The sequence below is a fragment of the Myotis yumanensis genome, unplaced genomic scaffold, assembly GCF_028538775.1.
Source record: "Myotis yumanensis isolate MYYU_CA2020_CCGP unplaced genomic scaffold, mMyoYum1.0.hap1 SCAF_11, whole genome shotgun sequence".
Classification (NCBI taxonomy): domain Eukaryota; kingdom Metazoa; phylum Chordata; class Mammalia; order Chiroptera; family Vespertilionidae; genus Myotis; species Myotis yumanensis.
The window spans coordinates 17913580-17933058 of NW_027223762.1; the positions used below are offsets into that span (position 1 = coordinate 17913580).

The 19479-nt window shown below is 40.4% G+C and overlaps 3 protein-coding genes across 9 annotated transcripts in view; 1 reads left to right on the plus strand and 2 right to left on the minus strand.

Annotated features, from left to right (window-relative positions):
- The window catches only part of HEATR5B (HEAT repeat containing 5B), a 72636-nt gene extending 69239 nt beyond the window's left edge, over window positions 1-3397 (minus strand). For all 3 annotated transcript variants that reach the window (XM_070429012.1, XM_070429013.1, XM_070429014.1), the window contains exons 1-2: window positions 3318-3397; window positions 2389-2536 (exon numbers count right to left, since the gene is read on the minus strand). In XM_070429012.1, coding sequence (XP_070285113.1) covers window positions 2389-2514 — 126 coding nt within the window. In that variant the 5' untranslated portion in view covers window positions 2515-2536; window positions 3318-3397. The remainder of the gene's footprint in view (window positions 1-2388; window positions 2537-3317) is intronic.
- Window positions 3398-3478: 81 nt separating this feature from the next.
- GPATCH11 (G-patch domain containing 11) lies at window positions 3479-12510 on the plus strand. Of its 3 annotated transcripts, XM_070429026.1 has the most exons (10): window positions 3479-3612; window positions 5073-5153; window positions 6279-6350; window positions 7432-7658; window positions 8371-8412; window positions 9419-9539; window positions 9866-9956; window positions 11003-11119; window positions 11993-12074; window positions 12281-12510. In XM_070429026.1, the coding sequence occupies exons 3-10, from the start codon at window positions 6292-6294 to the stop codon at window positions 12334-12336; spliced, it is 795 nt and encodes a 264-aa protein (XP_070285127.1). In that variant the 5' UTR covers window positions 3479-3612; window positions 5073-5153; window positions 6279-6291; the 3' UTR covers window positions 12337-12510. The 3 variants fall into 3 exon arrangements, with proteins under 3 accessions (XP_070285127.1, XP_070285128.1, XP_070285129.1); XM_070429027.1 differs by lacking the exon at window positions 6279-6350 and having other exon boundaries at window positions 3480-3612; XM_070429028.1 differs by lacking the exons at window positions 3479-3612; window positions 5073-5153 and having other exon boundaries at window positions 6300-6350.
- Window positions 12511-18235: 5725 nt separating this feature from the next.
- The window catches only part of EIF2AK2 (eukaryotic translation initiation factor 2 alpha kinase 2), a 41244-nt gene continuing 40000 nt past the window's right edge, over window positions 18236-19479 (minus strand). For all 3 annotated transcript variants that reach the window (XM_070429020.1, XM_070429021.1, XM_070429018.1), the window contains 2 exons: window positions 19366-19419; window positions 18236-19285 (listed from right to left, as the gene is read on the minus strand). In XM_070429020.1, the coding sequence (XP_070285121.1) occupies window positions 19163-19285; window positions 19366-19419 (177 nt within the window). In that variant the 3' untranslated portion in view covers window positions 18236-19162. The remainder of the gene's footprint in view (window positions 19286-19365; window positions 19420-19479) is intronic.

The window sequence follows — 19479 nt, forward strand, 5'->3', positions numbered from 1 at the left end:
TGGAAGAATGAAATATTCATTTCCTGAGATGAAGAGCACTGGAGAAAAGACAGGTTTGGAAAGGGGGAATCAAGAATTTGTTTTTGAATATGTTAATTTTGAATATTCTGTTTAGATAGCCAAGATAAAGAGGTAGAGTGTCTCATTGGCTATCTGGGAGTCATTACTGTATAGATCAGCGGTTCTCAACTTGTGGGTCGTGACCCCTTTGGGGGTCGAACGACTCTTTCACAGGGGTTGCCTAAGACCATCGGGAAACACATATATAATTACATATTGTTTTTGTGATTAATTACTATGCTTTAATTATGTTCAATTTGTAACAATGAAAATACATCCTGCATATCAGATATTTACATTACGATTCGTAACAGTAGCAAAATTATAGTTATGAAGTAGCAACAAAAATAACTTTATGGTTGGGGGTCACCACAACATAAGGAACTGTATTAAAGGGTCGAAGCATTAGGAAGGTTGAGAACCACTGGTATAGATAGTAGTAAAAATCTGAAAATAAATGGTATCACTGTAAGAATAAGTATAGACAGATTTTTTAAAAAAGAAGGCTACCCAGAACTGAGAAAGAACCAAGAGAAGGAAATGAGGAGTAACTAGTGCAGAAGAGAACTAAAAGCAAATGGTGTCTTGGCGGCTACGAATAGGAGGACTTCAGGCAGTGTGCATCCACAGTAACGACAACAATCTATTGTTTAACTTGAATGGAGGTTTACAGATGTCCATATTATTATGCTCCATTAGATAACTTCGTATACTCTTTCGTATTTTTCAATTTCAGAACTAAAAAATACTTAAGTCTTTCAGGTAGAAGTTCAGCTATGTCAATTAATACAGAATACTGATCCATTGATTTGGGCAATTTGAGATCACTAATGATTGAACAAGAGCTGTTTCAGTGGAGTAGAGGCAACAAATATTCAGCTGGAGGGGGTTTAAGAGAAAATAGAAACCTCTGTTAAAGAAACCTTACTAAAACTATACTAAAGGGCAACCCCCCCAAAACCACAAATCCACAAGGGTAAAGAAAACAGGAAATGAATCAATGCAAAAGATGGAAGCCAGGTATCTCCAGTAGGGAGAGCTGAGAAGAGACCCAACTTACAAGAAATCCCCTAAAGGCTCATGCTGTTTATTCGTGTTGTTTTGAGGCTCCAGGAGTTTATGGAGAAGTAAGGTTCTGTCTAGAAATGGAGGGAATGATTGAGAATCTACGACGCCCATATCCTTCTCCTCTATTCTGGACTTACGGGGCCCGTGCACAGCTGTGGGCTGAGAAAATGGCACTGAAAACTGGGTGGCTAAGTGAAAGTTTACATAATGAATGCTGAAGTTCCCGGCCTTCTCCCTCAATTCCTACAACCAGGCAAGTAGTCGTACACCCTACAACACGAGAGCAGAAAAGTCTCTTCTGGGGAACAACTAGCCAAGAGAAACCTATGATACTACCGGCAAGGGTGTCTCAAAGAACTGGACTAGTCAACGGGTGAAGTACAATGAACAAACTTCACCCTGCCCAGAAAAACGTTTCACGGCTCACGCTCAAATTTGAGCAGACATCCAAAGATCATCAGATTTTGAGCAAAGTGTCTAATTTTCAAGATAGAAAAGCAGCACACGGATAATGAGATAGACCAGTGATTCCCAAAGTGGGCGTTACCGCCCCCTGGTGGGCGCTGCAGCGATCTAGGGGGGGGGGCGGTGATGGCCACAGGTGCATTTGTTTTAACTTTTTTTGTATTACCTTTCTACTCTGAGTTCAATAAATAGTTTCATAATTTCAAACTTCAATATTTCTAATTTACACCTTTCTTTACTATATTTTACGAAAAAGGTAGAAACATTAATACATATATCTTTCTGTTTAATTGCTATTAAAATTTAAAAAAAATTAATTTCCAGGGGGCGCTGAGTAATATTTTTTCTGGAAAGGGGGTGGTAGGCCAAATAAGTTTGGGAACCACTGAGATAGACTATACGCAGGCCGAAAGAAATGGCAGGAAAGCCTATTAGTAACTCCTCAGAGGTACAAATGAAGATACTGGGGTGGCTAGGCAGCACGGAGGGACCACCTGCAGTGAGAGACGATGAATTCAAAGTGACACCGGTCATATAGCCGTGTTCTTCCCCTGTCACATGCAGCTATCCAGGTGGAGGCATGAAATGGGCAACAAGGGGGGGGGGGGGTTTAAAGGAGGTTTGGGGTCTGCCACACAACAGAAAAAGTACAGACAATACATCCCTATGACAGTGTAATTTTCTCAAGTGCCATGAGAGACCTACAACCTTTAAAAAATGTTTTCTCACAAATCATGAACACATAAGATTCTTGATTATGTTAACCCAACTGGGGGGGAAAAAGCAGTATCATACCTTGTTGGCAGCCACCAAGACTTTATCAAGAAATCGCAACCATTCAAAGATAAAAACTGGCCTCTTTGCTTCCGTGATTTGAGCCAAAGCTTCCTCATTTAGCAACAAACTGTGGGCTAACTCCATTACTGAAGCTTTCAATTGACACCTTAAAGTAACAAATTAAAAAAAAACACAACTTGTTAAAAGTCCAGCTTCGTGATTGTAACCACTAAGAAATGAAAAGTCAGGCTTTCCCTCTCGTTTCTTTTGAAAGAAACTTACCTAACTTCTTTGTGGCAAAACCTGAGAACTACATTTTAAAGGACAAGGGTACCAAAAAAAATCAAAGAAAGTAATCATTAGTTGGGGGGGGGGGGGGGGGAGAAATCGGGTAAAATAACTGAAATAGTTGCAAATGAGGCATTTTTCCAGAAAAAAAAAATGCCTACAAAAACCACAGGTCATTAACCCATTCCATGAACCGGAAGACGGAAAAGCGCCGAGACCAAACCCCTGCCGGGCCCGCCAGCCTGGCCTTTTCTCGTCCACCGCTGGCTGCACCGCACCCTCCCCTCCCGGCTGCACCGGGCCCAGCAGCCTATCCAATCGCCCCAACAAGAAGGCCCCGCACTGGACGTCCCCCTGCGTCTTCCTACAGGAACGGGGCGGGCGGCCAGGCCCCCCGAGGCTGCCGCTTCGGTGACATCCCCGGGCGGAGGCGGCGCGCTCAGAGGGGCGGGTCACCGCGGCGCCTCCGAGCCCCTTAGCGCAGCGCCGGGCTGGGGACATGGCAGAGGCCGCCGCAGGCCCAGGAAGCCACTCCGGCTGTCAACCCCAGGTGGCGCGGGCGTGACGACCTCGAACCCAGGCCTCTGAAAATGCGCGGGGGCCAGGGGCGTGTAGGCGCGCCCGTGTGCTGGCTTTGGCGACGGACGCGGCGGCCTCACCTCCTAGTCTAGCCGGGGCCGGTCCGCTAGGCTCCGCGGTTAGAGGCAGCTGCCGAGGGACCCGGATGCCCCGCCTCCCGCGGCCCAACCAGCAGGAAGCGAGGAGAACGCGCGTGCGCAGAAGGTTGGCCTTGCGCAAGCGCACTTCCCGCGCCCTCCCGGCCCCGCCCGCCCGCCCCAGGTTTCCCACGGATTCTGCACCCGGAAACTCAGGTGTGCGCGGAGGCCCCGAGTCCTCCGCAGGTTGGTGAGCGTGCGCTGTCGTGCGCTGGCCCCGGGCAAGTAGAACTGCCAGGTAAGAGGCTGAGGCCCCGGATGGAATGACAGAGGGCAGTGATCTGTGTGCTGGCTGTGACCAGCCCATCACACCGCCACCCGCGTTCCCACCCGTGTGGTCGCTGGTCGCAGCTGGGGGACGCTCGCAGCCGGGAGGGACCTGAGCGGGTGGGGATCGGTGGTCGCTGAAGGGAGAGTTTGAGACTGAGGCGTACTTTTGAGTTAATCCTTGACTTCGTTTCCAATCCCTCGGCAAATCTTGTTAGCTCTGCCTTCAAAATACACCCACTCCCACGGCGGGCACCATGGTCCAAGCCACCCCCATGTCTGTCTGGATGATCGCCTTGACACCTTTTGTTGTAAGTCCAACCCCTTATCCCATCTCTCCACCGGGATGTGTAGTGGGGCTCTCGGGGTGTCTGAAGCAGCACTCTTGCTGCCACCTCCCTGCCCCCTCTCTGCCAAAACGAAACAAAATAAAGTCTGCTACAGCCGAACCCCATTCCTCCCGGTATTCAGCCCAAAAGCCTTGAGGTAATCCTTGACATCGTTTCCAATCCTTTGGCAAATCTTGCTAGCTCTACCTTCAAAACACACCCACTCGCACTGCTGTCACTGTGGTCCAAGCCACCCCCATCCTGTCTGGATTGTCGCCTTGTGCGGTGTATGCTTATGCTTGATGGGAATGGAGGATGCTCACGTATACTGTGCCCTTTAGCAAGTGCCTGTAACCCATTCGGATCTGCCTAGCACTTGAGTGCTTAGCGGGTCCCTTAAAAATAGTCTAATCCCATGTGCAGTATCAAGAGCCCCGAGACCTGGTTTCCTTGTGGTGTTTACAAGACATTGAGCCATGCGGAGCCTTAATTTCTCCAACTAGTAAGCAGGACTAACTATAGTCTTAGCTTGTAGAGATTTAATGATGGTTAAATTGGCTAAAAAAAATGTGTGATACGCTGGGTAAGTGCTAATCATTATGTGTAAGAATGCTGTTATTACAAACGAAGAATCTGGTGGGTGGATTACAACAAATGCTGAATATAATCTTCCGCATTTTAAACTTATTATACTAAAAAGGAAAATAGGCAAATCTAAACTGTAATGTTTAAGGATGCACACGTGGATGATGCAACTATAAAGAAAAGGAGGTGCCTAGAAGGAGTGTGAGTGACTGGAGGACAAAGAGGGCTCCTGAGGTGGCCAGCGAGGTTCTAGCTTCTGATATGAGTGATGGTTTGCGTTATCTTTCACTGTATAAAATTATCCCGACATTTATCAGCTTGAATAACTATAATCATTTATTCTATCACAGTTTCTGTGGATCAGGAATTTCTTACTGGCTTAGCTTAGCATGGACTTCCTTAAGAAGTTATGGTGAAGATGCCAGCCCAGGCTGAGTCATTTGAAGGCTGGACTGGCACTGGAGGATCCATTTCCAAGGTAGCTCACTCATGTTGCTTTCAAATTTGTTGTCCACAGGAAGCCTCTGTTCCTCCCGTGTGGACCTCTCCATTGAGCTGCGTGAGTGTCCTCACTACATGACAGCTGACGTCCTTCAGAGTGAGTAATCTAACTTCTGAGTCAGAGTGATCTAACTAAGAGCTGTAGTGTCGTTTATGACCAAGCCGTCATACTCCTGCATTTCCACAATATCCTTGTGGTTATGCAGGTCAATCATTTTTACTGTGGAAAGAGACTACACAGGGATGTTGAAAACCGAGACGCAAGAATCATTGGGGGCCATCTTGGAGGCTACCACCTAGTTATAAGAGTGTTTGCCTCATGATAATTCATTAGGCTATACATTTGTTTTATGTGGCTTTCTGTATTGATGATATATTTACATCAAGTTTTTTAAAAAAATAAGACATGACACTGTAGGGAAAATGCATTTATTATCACAAAATTACAAATATCATTAAAGACCCTTTTTCTCATCATTGCTGAACATTAAGAATTTATGATGTTTGGGACACAATGGTGTAGGCATTGGCATACAGGAGATTTGTCTTTGTGGTTTACAACTCTGTTGGCAAGATAGACATTAAAAATATGTAAAACTAGTACAGTAATATTTTTTTTCATCCAATAATCAGACTCTTGGTTGCAGTTGACAGAATTCCTACTCCAGCAAGTTTAAGGAATGAGGACACTTATTAGCCTGTGTAGCTGGGAAGAATGCTAGGTCACAGAGTCAAAGAAAGAACTACAGAAATCATGGTCTTGGAAACTAGGGTTGGACACCCATTGCTTTTAGGCCTACCTTTGTCCGTTTTCTCTGTCTGGGTTCATTCTGCAGAACAGGATCTCTTCATATGGCCAAGAAGATGGCCATCTGCAGCCCAGCTTCACGTCCTTCCAGTTCAGAAACCCCAATGAAGAGTTTCTTTCCCCACAACCCACATATTCATACCATGTAAGGAAAGAGGGTCTTCTTTGCCCTGGTTAAGTCATCCCCTCCCCTGTTGCAGGGACATAAAGTACTACAGTTGGCCATCTTGTGCCTAAGAGAGTATAGGAATTGTCACCTTCCTCTAGAACCACGTGGAGGCCAAAGGGCTGGGCTCCCAAAGGAAAGCATGAACATCACCTGGGCACCTTTTAGAAATGCATAATCTCAAGCCCCAGCTCAGAATCAGACTCTTAAAAATTAATAACTGTTACCCTATCCTATTTGATTTGCAGATACTTCTGTTATATGAAGTTGAACATGGAGGAAGAAGAGGACTATATGTCTGATTCCTTCATTAATGTCCAGTAAGTCAATGTGTACACCTCATGGAATGTTGGGGTCCAGCCCCAGCAGGTCCAGGGGTCCCCAAAGGTGTGGACGGAGTCAGCAAAGAATGAAGGACACAGGGGCAGTGTTCAGGTGATCAGCAACCTAGCCAGGATCTCTAGCCAGGATCTCCAGCCAAGTTCTGTCTTTTATTGTCTTGTTACATCTGTATTTATACCAGTTGATTTTAATCCTGTCCATTTCTATTGGAAAGGTTAGGGAGTTTCTTATCTCCATTCCAGGGAGTAAAGATTATGTAGCTTAAGGGTGATTGTTCGTAGTTAAAGTGATTAACTACCCACCTGGCATTTAGTTAAGGGGTTTTATTCCCTCCCTAACTTCAGGGAAAAATCCCTACCTGGGGAAACAACCTTTCTTGGAGTGGTGACCTTGGTAAAAACACATAGCACCAAGAAGGTAAGCAAACATATTAAGAACAGTATGCCATATACGCCAGGTCCCTTGAAACATATGCTGTGCAGATGTTTCTTCCCTGCAGCGACTGTGTCAAGCAGCAAGGATGGACCGGCTTCCGGCAATGGAATGCTGTGTATAAGACATTAATGTAAACTCTTAAGCAATGACATTAACTTTAAATGTGAGGTTGGAAAGTTAGTTTTATTGCTTTATTGGAACACCATCTACATATCCATACAGTGCTACAAGGAGCCTCTGAGTGTTACGCATATTACTCTGCCTTTGATTCTTTTTATTCCCCTCTTCCTAGGAAATTTGCTCCTTTCCTTTATTTCATCTTTTTGTTTCTCCTAGCTACTATTCAGCTTGGCTCGTTATTGTTGCCAGCCACCTAGAAAAATTAATGAAAACTTACTTTTTAAACTGTAAACTTTCTTTAGTTTTCCATAATCTGGCAACAACCATCATCATTTTTATTAAAATAGCCATTCTCAGGTCACTGATTACATTCTAATATTTATGATAACAAAGATGGTCAGAGAGGTAGCACTGAAATATGAAGTAGTGTCTGGTGAGTAAGTTTCAAAGTCATGAGAAAACTTCATGTACTCATCTAAAACAGCCTTTTCCCTTATTCTTCAGAGAAGATATCAGACCAGGATTGCCAATGCTGAGGCAAGTTCGAGAAGCCCGTCGAAAAGAAGAAAAGCAACAAGAAGCTAATTTGAAAAATAGGCAGAAGAGTTTAAAAGAAGAAGAACAAGAAAGACGTGACATTGGGTTGAAGAATGCACTAGGCTGTGAAAACAAAGGGTTTGCTTTGCTCCAGAAGATGGGATATAAAAGTGGTCAGGCCCTTGGCAAGAGTGGTAAGTCACATGCAGAAATGAAAAAGTGTTTCTAACCACGAAATGGTGGTTCACCCATGGGTACCAGAGATGACTGTTTGATCTTATTCATCTACACAGAAATCCAAACAACTTAAGCGTCTTAGTCTCTTATGTGCTAACAAGTATTATGGAGAACTTTCATCTTCCCACATCCACTTTATAACCATGGGCCACCAAGAGCTGCTTATCAGCCCAGCTCAGCCTTGAAGTCACTAACAATGGGGATGGCAAAGCTTACAATGGAGACAACAGCCAACAATGGCCAAAGGAAAATGAAACCACATGAGGACTATGCCAGGACTCTACCCTGTTTGCTCTGTACCTGTAGCAGCTGCCTAAGTTGGAGAGGCTCCATTCTCACTTCTCTTTGTAGGAAGTGAAACCGTTTAATAAAATATAGAGGCCATATATTTAAAGTAGCTTCTGTCATCCTCTTGGATGTTTAATATAAGTCTTTCACTTCTTAAAACACTACCTTTAGGTGACCCAGGAGGCTGTGGGTCTGCCTTATTGAGGACTATGTATTCAAAATGAGGTAATTGATTTACAGTATTGATGTTCAGATTGCAGTTTGAATATCACTGAAACAGGAGAGGATTTCTGTGGAACGTTGTAAAGTTGCATACTCTGCTTGTCGATAGTTTGAGGAAGAATTTCTAAAGTAATTTGTGTTTTGTTCTCTTTTTTTTAGGAGATGGTATTGTTGAACCAATTCCTCTCAATGTCAAAACAGGTATGTAATTATTTTTAGGGACATTTACCAGTAATAATAACTTATGCTTATATCTAGCACATACCTTTGCTTAATAAGTACTTTTTTATGGTGGTACTGTTACAGTTTTTATCATATGAAGTCCTCAGGAAAATTTTTCTTAGTTAAATTTCTAAACCTTTTAAAATAAAAATAAGTTTTAGTGAGTATAAAATTTTAAATAATAAAAAATCTGGGGGGAAATTGTTGTAGCCTTTAAAAATGCAAAGGTATTTTTATCAATTGAAATGTTCTGAAAGTATTCTGAGACAGATTTATCCATTAAAAGTTTTCCTTAAATATCAGATCACTTCGTAAAGTATATGATTGTCTAACTAGTATGCTAGACACCTAAAACGAATACAAAATAATGTTGAATGTAAACTGCATTTGCAAAATAAAATTTAAAAATAAATGTTTTTCTTAATACTTTGAATGAATTATATTTGAAAAATATATGTTTTATTTGTTCATCATATTTATATGAAAGTGTAACTGTTGGAGTTGTTCTCCCAATTTAAAAAAATGGTATAGTATTACTGTCATATTAGGTCAAACTAATAATGGTCTTTGTAAAAACTCAAATGGTGTGTTTAGGGTTGTTGTTTTTTTTTTTTTAATATATTTTATTGATTTTCTTACAGAGAGGAAGGGAGAGAGATAGAGAGTTAGAAATATTGATGAGAGAGAAACATCGATCAGCTGCCTCCTGCACACCTCCCACTGGGAATGTGCCCGCAACCCAGGTACATGCCCTTGACCGGAATCGAACCTGGGACCTTTCAGTCCGCAGGCCGACGCTCCATCCACTGAGCCAAACCGGTTCTGGCAAGGGTTGTTGTTTTTTTAATCTGTTTTCTCCTGTCATTCTGATCAAATGATTTTGAGTGATTGTACTCAAGTTACAACTGCATTTAATTTGTAAATATGAAATTGTCATGTTTTGAAATGTAAATTTAATAAGCTTCTCACAGAGTTGTCTGAACAGGAAAAAGTGGCATTGGTCATGAGACTTTATTAAAACGGAAAGCAGAGGAAAAATTAGAAAGCTACAGAAGAAAGATTCACATGAAAAACAAAGCTGAAGAAAACGCTGCAGAGCAGTTCCGGTAAAAATTTGTATTTGAGCTGCTTTTCATCTTGTCTCAGTGTGTTTTTGTTTTTAATAGATTTCAGAGAGGAGGGGAGAGGGATAGAGGGATAGAAACATTAATGATGAGAGAATCATTGATCGGCTGCCTCCTTCATGCCACACACTGGGGTTAGAGCCCTCAATCTAGACAAGTATGACTGGGAATCGAACTGTGACCTCTTGGTTCATAGGTTGACCCTCAACCACTGAGCCCACTGACCAGGTAGTTTTTTAGTACTTGGGCATAGAAAATGGATAAAGCAAGTACAGACCTGTAATGTGCTATTTTTTTTCTTTAATTAGAATGCGACTTAAAAGTAAGCAAGATGAAATGAAGCTGGAAGGAGATCTTAGAAGAAGCCAGCGAGCCTGTCAACAATTGGATACTCAGAAGGCAAGCCTTTTACCTGCTTTCAGTTTGGTAGTGAAGTGTTTTGGCACCCAATGTGCTTTGCCATGAATTTACGTTTAAAAACAACAAACCAACAAAACATTCCAATTCTGGCATACCTCGTCTTCTGCGGAGTAAAGCAGCAATTTTCAACCTCTATCATCTAATGGCACATCTAATAAACTAATTACTAAAAATCTGTGACACACCAAAAAATGTATTTTTTGCCCATCTGACAAAAAAAATAGATATAATTTTTATTGATTTCTCTCTCTCAAAATCAGTTTTAAAAATATAGTTTTTAAAGTCTCAAAATGTAAAAATTTCTATTATCTTGAAATATATTGCTAGGAGCAACCTCATTTTTATATATTTCCCTAGCACTTTATTTTGAATGTATGTCTTGACTCTGAAGATTTTCTAGCTTTTATGTATTATTTTATATATTTTTCTTTATTGGTTAAAGCATTACATATGTGTCCTTATAGGTATTATTTTATATTCATTAAGCTATTTATGTCCATAGCTTATTTTCACTACTAGACTGACAGCAACTTGGAGACAATACAATATTCTAATTGGGCCGTAGCTAGGTAGCTCAGTTGGTTAGAGGTTTGTCTCATGCACAAAAGGTGGCAGGTTTGATTCCTGGTCAGGGTACATACCTAGGTTTCAGGTTCAATTCCCATTTGGGGTGTGTAGGCCCTGTACAGGAAGGCTACTGATTGATGCTTCTCTCTCACATTGATGTTTTCCCCTCTGTCTGTCTCTCCCACCATCTCCCTCTAAAATTCAATAAGCATGTCCTGGGATGAGGATTTAATATCTATCTATATATATATATATATATATATATATATATATATATATATATATTTTTTTTTTTTAAATTGGGTTTTGCATCCCCAGAGTTTACAGTGCAGTGCTTTACTCTTGAAGCAGCACTCAGTAAATATTTAATCAAAAGGATGAATTCATGTTGACATGAACATACTGGTGATAGACTCATGTTTAGCTATGTTTAATTGGGAACAATTCTACATTTTCAGAATATACAGGTTCCCAGGGAGGCCTGGTACTGGCTGAGGCTCGAAGAGGAGACTGAAGAAGAGGAAGAGGAAGAAAACGAACAAGATGAAGATGAATATGAGAGTGACGATTTAAGTGTATGTTTTGGGACCATTTCCTTGAGCAGGGTGTCTCAGCATTGGCACTATTGACATTTTGAGCCGGGTAGTGGTTTGTTCTGGGGTGCTGTTCTGTGTATTGTAAGATGCCTGTTGCACTTGTGACAACCGAAAATATCTCCAGACATTGTGAAATGTCCTCTGAGGGGAAATCACCCCTAGTTGAGAACTACTGCCTTATAGGTTTGTTAACCCCAGATCAAAACTTTATCATGTTTTCCTTTAGCTTCAGTTTACCCTCTCATCTCCGCTCTAGTGTGGTTGATGGATTAGCTGCAAATGTAAATTATTTTCATTTTTACCTTGTTTCCTGTTAAACTTGTGGAATTGATTCTCATAAGTACCCTTCTTCCCCACCCACAAACAAGACAAAGCAAACCTCAATTCAAAGGAAGAGGACATTATTCAAGAAATCACTACACATTTCTATGGTTACATGTGCATAAGACTTTGGTAGGAAACATTAAAAATTTGAAAACCCTATGTTCCACTTAAATGGGAAACCACTGATGAGAACTGTAATGGCACAGGGAGCAGTGTTCTCCCTCAACCCACTGGGGAAGGTAGATTCTCTGAAAGTAGAAGTGGTCTTTAAACAATCCTCATCCTAATAGAGCCAGCCAAATTCTATTTCTGAATGTTAACATGTAGTCTTTATTCTGTCTGGAAAACTTGTGAAAATAATCAGGGTAGCTGGTAGAATGGGCCACATGCTAAAACATTCTGCCTTTGACTGGTAGAGAGTGTAGCGGAAGATTTATGGCCTTGGGCTAGTTCAGCATGATCCCAGAGACCAGAAAACCAAGATCCCGGTCAATGTGAACCATTCATGTGCTTGTGTCCTATATCTAGGTACTGGACAAATTACAGATATTGACGAGTTATTTAAGAGAAGAACATCTGTATTGTATTTGGTGTGGAACAGCCTATGAAGGTAAGAAAAGGCTTTAAACTTTTAAAAAATATTGAATACAAATGCTCTTTGAACTTGAGAGAAGAATTTTTGGTTATTGTTGTTTTTACGAGTAACTTTTCCTGGTTTAACAATCAGGAGCAAACAAAGCTACAAAATGCATGTTATGTTGAAATAATTTTCTAGAATAGTTTACAAGTCTTCTATTTTCTTCATGTAAATTACAGATAAAGAAGACCTGTCTTCAAATTGCCCAGGACCAACTTCTGCAGATCATGACTAAGATTCTCAATAAAGTAGAAACTTGGAAAATGCTGTTGTTTCCTAGACAGTTAAGCCGTTAGAATTCCCAATAATTTGTATGGTTTTTTTTTTTCTACTTTAGAGGTACTTTGTACTTTAAAATATAAAAGTTCATAGACTCCAAAAATAAAATAATGGAATGCTTTTTAGAACACCAGATGGGCCATTACAAGTTATGGCTCTATTGTGATGCTTATGGAATTTAAGGACACCAACAGGTAACTCTCTTATTCCCCTCTTCACTTCGGAACAAGTTAAAAAATAAGATGTGGAAGTCAGATATCACAATATCAGCTTTATTGTCCGTGAAGCTGAAACAGAGAGCAAGGCTGACCTGTCTCCAGTCAGGCTCCCTAATAAATCTGCCTGATTGGCGACAACGGCAGGCCTCTCTCTGCCTTGCAGGGACAGAGCCCAACTTTGCATTTTGAGACCAGTTAGCTTTCTAGGTGAGAGGATCCACCAGACACTGAGCCTCACATGCTAAGTTCCGTCTCCCAAAATCACTCATCAGATAAGACATCGCTGCCCTGGCCAGTTTGGCTCAATGAATAGAGAGTCAGCATGCCCACTGAAGGGTCCTGGATTCAAATCCCGTCAAGGGTTCTCTCTCACATTGATGTTTCCTCCTTTCCACTCTCTCTAAAAATCAATGGAAAAATATCCTCAGGTGAGGATTAACAAACAAACCAAAAGACACCCCTCTATTGAGAGGGAATGAATGAGGGTTCACAGAGCTTGTTCCCACACTTCTCAGAGCTCACTGCCTTAAAACAAACCATTCCATTGCTGGGAAGGTCTAAGCAATTTCAAAGTTATTTTTCTGTCTTAAGCTGAAATCTGCTTCCCTATCATTTAACTGAATACAGCTGAAGACCTACTGTGGCACACCTCTGCAGAGCTCCATCCAAGGTTGGGCATCAAAACCGTGAACTTTTTTTTAAAGTGATTTTGATCAGCTCATCTAGGATAATTCCTTAAAGTCCTAAGAATGAGTCTCATAAGCCCCTGTGGGTGAAAACTAATGCTCTAGGTTAAATATAGGGCACTGCTGCTCTTGGGATAGCACTGTGACCACCCCTGTACAGCTTTACCTCTCATCTTTCAGTAGTGAAGAGCAAGAGGTCTTTAGCCTCCGACCTAACGTGACCTAGTTCGTAGGTCCTCAAGTTGAACATGGGGAGCTTTAAAAAAGAATATGAGGGTCCCACCCCCAGAGATTCTGATGTCATTGGTCACTGGGGCCTTGGCAGCACTGCCCTTGACTCTAAGATGCAGCAGAGCTTGAGAACCACTAACCTGGTTAACTTCTGGGCCTCAGTTCTTCATACAGAGCATGAATCATTTTTATGAATATAAGTACATATATAAAATATGTGGGACATCTGTAATACTGTCAACAATAAAAATAAAATACTCCCTCCCACAGCAAACTCCCTCCCGCTGCATATTCCCTAAAATAAATAAATAAATAAATACATAATAAAGTTAAAAATAAATTGTCATTGCCTTAACTGGTTTGGCTCAGTGGATAGAGCGCTGGCCTGCGGACTGTAGGGTCCCAGGTTTGATTCCAGTCAAGGGCATGTGCCTTGGTTGCAGGCACATCCCCAGTAGGGGGTGTGCAGGAGGCAGCTGATCAGTGATTTTCTCGCATCGATGTTTCTAACTCTCTATCCCTCTCCTTCCTCTCTGTAAAAAATCAATAAAATATATTTAAAAATATATATTATCCTTTATATAGTTAAATAATGCTGTTGAATATTTACTTACTTCATTTAAAAATAATAAAACTATGTTAATAACTAAAAGGAGTACATCTTTCCCTCAGATTTACAGTCAAATCCTTTCCTGTCATTTCAGCCACCATGCCTGTATTCTTTCAGTCAGTCCCAAAGCCTTGTGGATTGTTTCACATGGGAATCAGGAACTGGCTTCCTTGTCCCCTCTTAGTGACTGTGGGGACAGCCCACCACCTGCCCAGTGGCCTAGAATATTCTGAGTATGTTCATGAACAATTCTGCTGAGAATGGGAATGACCTTGGTGGACCCCATGACTCCACCAGAGGGTGATCTGCATTTCCAAGCCCAGGGGTCTACCTTGGAGAGTGGGAGACAGACATCCCGCCATTCTTATCCTTCAGTGGTTCCAAATGAAGGCTTTGGATGTGAGTAAAAGTGTTTTATTCATATAGGCCTTTTATGAGTTCATAACTAGACAATAATGAAGACCAAGGGAAGCAAAACATTGAATATAATTTTTCAATTACCTTTAGAACATCTATGTGACATTTGAAACATCAAGTAAATTTCAATGTTATTTACTTTTGTTTATATTGTGCTGTTTATTTTCAAAATCCTATCTATAATTTCTAAAATATTTCATTTTTCTAATTTCAAATCCTACATACTGGAGCTTCTGAAATTCAAAACAAGTTGATTTCAGTGTAGCAAACTGATTTACCTTACAGACCTTTAAGTGTTATTTGCCAAACATTTCATAGTTAACATTTTAAAGTGGACATTTAGTATTAGATATATTTTATAAGTTTGATCACGTAAAATTAACACTCTCCACCCATCAAAAGCACATAATAGAGTTCCTGCTGTATGCAGGGCAGTGTACTCGATGTCTTGGCTATACAAAAAGCAGCGTGCCTATCCCTGCTTTCCAGCAATTCACAGTATGAGCTGAACAGCCATGTGGGAATATCTGAGCTCTGAGGCCGACTGGAAAGCACAATATAGAGGGACTACACAATGGGAGTACTAGGGAGAAGTTTCATTCTGAGAGGGAGATGGTGGAACACTATGGAAGTAGCACTGGATATGGGTTCTGAACATAACTTTGATATGCAAAGTAATGAGGAAGGAGTTACAATGTGACCCAGCAGTTTCACTCTTAGGTACATGCCCAAGAGAACATGTCCACATAAAACCTGAACATGAACATTCATAGTAGCCTTCTTCATAATAGCAGGAAAATGGGAACAACCCAAATGTCCATCAATTAATGAGTAAATAAAATGAAGTATCCAATAAAAAGAACGGATCCATGCTACAACCTGAATAAACCTTAAAAAATTACACGAAGTGAATAAGACCACGTATTGTATGATTCCATTTAAATGAAATGTCCAGAATGGGGAAATCCAGAGATAGCAGATTCTAGTAGATCAGTGATTGCCTAGAATTAATCTGGGGGAAATGAGGAATGACTGCTAATGAGCATGGGATTTCTTTGGAGGCTGACAAAATAATCTCCACTAATAAAAGAGAAACATGCAAATTGATGTCACTCCGCTATGACCACCAGCCAATCAGATGAGAATGAAAATTAACCCAACAAAGATGGTGGTTAATTTGCATATGCAGGCACCAAGCGAAGACTGAAGACAACATAGAAGGAAGCCAAGAGCTGCAGAAGGGAGCGAAGCTGCAGAGAAGCAAGCCGGGTGGCGAAGGCGGGAGGGAAGCCGGCCTCGGCGGGTTTTGCTCCCTTTTCTGCTTCACTCCGGCCGCAAGAAGCCCTATTCTTGCAGGAATATTCCTGCAATGGGCCTCTAGTGTTAAATATTTATCCCATCTTTCCCATTCAGCCTTAGAGATCGTTCTTTATAGAAAAATCATAGATGATACATGCAAGAGGTTTGATAGAATCCAAAAATCACTATTTAGTAACCCCTAATGAATTAATGGATCCAGACAACATTCATCAATGGTTGCTAAAACCATTAGGTGGAAGATTGAAAGGAAGCCTTGTGATGGATGACAGCACCACGAGCCACCAATCAATCTGAAAATCACCCAAAGTGGAACCACCAGACATTGTAACCAGATAGGATACAATATCATCTCTGCAGTATTCTTGGGGGGGGGGGGGGGGGGGGGGGAGTATCGAATCAGAATCAAATCAAGTTTCTATAACTAACTAGACACCAGGGGGATACCATCAGCCAAATCCGGAATGGAGTAAATTCTATGATAAATATTCCAGTTCCTTCCTCAAATACATAGCAAGAAGAAAGAAACTGAAAACAAGGGTAAATGTTAGAGAGTAAAAGACACACCAACTAAATGCAATGTTGAATTCTGATTGAAACAACCTGTAGAAAAGATACTTTTGAGACAGGAAAACTAAATGCATGCTGAATTATGACATAGTAGTAATTAAAAACATCTTATTAATTTTGTTGAGTGATAACGATATTGCAGTTTTGTTAACATTAAAAAGATCTTATCTCTTAGCGATAAAGATAATTTTAAGTATTTACAAGTGAGATGACATAATTCCTTAAATTTGTTTTAAAATACTCCAGCAAAAGAAATTTTTTAAAAAGATGAATGCATTATCTATATATACCATATATAGATATATCTTTCAAAATTTCCATGTGTGCTTTATAATTTGCAAATAAGGTCTCTGGATTTTGCCCCTCTCCTCCTCTGATTAAGAGGAAACATTTTATTCATTATAATTTTGAGGCTGAGAAAATATATACTCACAAATAAAAACTTCCAAGAGATAACATAAATATTAAAATGAGAAAGTAAAAATAAGGCTGCCTTCTTTTTATTACAGCCTTACTCATTATATCTAGATAATACTGGTTTTTTAAAAAGATTTCTCCCTTCCCAGAACTATTTCAAACCTACAGAAAAGTTCAAAGAATATGACAAAAAACACTTCTATACCCTCAACCTAGATTTATCAATAGGTCAACTGTTAACATTTGCTTTCTTTCTCTCTCATCATATACACATTGATTTTTGCTAAACATTTGAAGTGGGAGGGAAACCCACTTCACCCCTATATACTCCTTCATGCATTGACTAAGAATAAGACATTTTCCTGCATGACCACAATATCATTATCACACCTAAGAAAATGAATACTGCCCGGCCAGCGTGGCTCAATGGTTGAGCATCGACCCATGAACCAGGAGGTCACGGTTGGATTCCTGGTTAGGGCACATGCCCAGGTTGCAGGCTCGATCCCCACTGTGGGGTGTGTAGGAGGCAGCTAATCAATGATTTTCTTTCATCACTGATGTTTCTATCTCTCTCACCCTCTCCTTTTCTCACTGAAATCAATAAAAATATTTTTAAAAGAAAATGCATAATTATTCTATGTCATCTAATATGCCAAGCCCCTTGCCCAGACTGCCATTGGGTCTCCTCTCTCCTCATCCAAATCTCCAGCTGGAGTATTACTTGTAAACCCTGTGCAGATAAACTATTTTCTATGCTTAGCTATTGCCTTACGGCAGACTTATCATCTCTTTAAAGCAGCAGTCGCCAACCATTAGGACCTCAAGGCCACCAGTGGTCCATGGACCACCGGTTGGAACCACTGCTTTAAAGTGTTTGTGAGAATAGATACAAAATGTATTTAAGGTAAATAATTGTAAACACTAGTGAACTCAACATCCAGTTTAAGAAAAAAAAGTTAGCAGTACCTTCGAAATCCGCTTCCCCAGTCACATCACTACCATCCTTCCCCAGAGATAACCATTATCAGAATTTAATATTTCTCAACATTTCCTTCCCTTTGTTATTATTTACATTTGTTTAGATTCCTACACAGATGTATCATTTAGCATGTTCTGGAATTTTATATAAATGGGATCAGTCCGTATACATTTTCTGTAACATGCCTTGTGGCTTACATTGTTCCTGAGGGTGAATCATGTTGTTACATTTAGCTGTCATGTGTCCATTTCCACTGCTCTGTAGTGTTCCAATGTGAAGATAATACAATGTATGTATCCACTTTTCTCTTGATGGACAGTAGTGTTGTTTTCTGTTCCTTTGACTTTTACAAACAAGGTTTCTATGAACATTCTTGTAGGCATGTATGTAGGAATGGAATTGATGGCTTTCTGGCATATAAACATTTATCTTTATTAGAGGATAAACTGTTTTCCAAAGTGATTGCATATAATTTACCTTTTTATGGTTACAATTTTTCTCCAACTGGCTTGTTAGCTATTTAAAATAGGGAACAAGCTTATTTCTTTTTGGCTAGAAACAAGCTTTTAAAAAAATTATTAATTCATTAATTTATATAAAAATTGAGAGATTTTTCCCCCAGTCTTCATAATAAGGAGCTGAGCTAGAGGAAAGTCAAATGCAAAAATGTTTTTGAAGTTAAAAAGCATAGCCCTGGCCAGTGTGGATCAGCTGGTTGGAGCACTGTCCCATACACCAAAAGGTGGCAGGTTCGATTCCCAGTCAGGGTACATACCCAGGATGAGGGTTCGACCCCTGGTCGGGGCACATGCGGGAGGCAACTGATCAATATTTCTCTCTCTCAATAATGTTTCTCTCTCTCTCTCTCTCTATCTCTCTCTCTCTTCTTTCTTCTAAAAATCATTTTTTTTTTAGAAATATGGAGGTTTCTGCTGAGCAGCATTTGCCTTCTTCTTTTTAAAATATATTTTTATTGGTTTCAGAGAGGAAGAGAGAGGGAGAGAGAGAAACATCAATGATGAGAGAGAATCATTAATTGGCTGCCTCCTGCACGCCCCGCACTGGGGATTGAGCCCACATCCTGGGCATGTGCCCTGACCTAGAAACGAACTGTGACCTCCTGGTTCATAGGTCAACGCTCAACCCCTGAGCGACACTGGCCGGGCTCTAAAAATCAATTTTTTAAATAAAAGTGTAAACCTTTCTGCTAATGTATTAAAAAAATTAAGGGAAAAATTAAAATAACAGGTAAATATCATCAATATTCCCTAGCAGATTTTAGACAATTACAGGAAAATCAAACATCAGAAGCAGACTACTTTTTTAGAAAGGCACTAACACGTGTTTCGCATTTTTTTCTCTGGAACATTATTCCACTCCTTCAAAGTCTTCAGTATTTCAGATGTTTTAGGTCGCATCTTGGGGTCAGTCGCAACTAATTTCTGTAGGAGAATTTTCTGTAATGATAGAAAGACTCATTATGAAAAAAAATAAAACATTGAAAAAAATAAAATTCTGATTACTTTCAAGTGCTTACTTCTTTGTCATCAAATATATCCGAGACATGGCCCTTCCTTAGATCTTCGAATATCTGAAAATAAGACATATGTATATATATATATATTCATTAGGAAATCTCTCACTTGGTAGG

Excerpts from the sequence above, each read along its gene's own strand:
- GPATCH11 (XM_070429026.1), top strand. The coding sequence starts at position 6,292 with ATGAAGTTGAACATGGAGGAAGAAGAGGACTATATGTCTGATTCCTTC. Across the intron at positions 11,120-11,992 it reads ATGAGAGTGACGATTTAAGT|GTACTGGACAAATTACAGAT; the intron begins GTATGTTTTGGG and ends TCCTATATCTAG. Across the intron at positions 12,075-12,280 it reads GTGTGGAACAGCCTATGAAG|ATAAAGAAGACCTGTCTTCA; the intron begins GTAAGAAAAGGC and ends TGTAAATTACAG.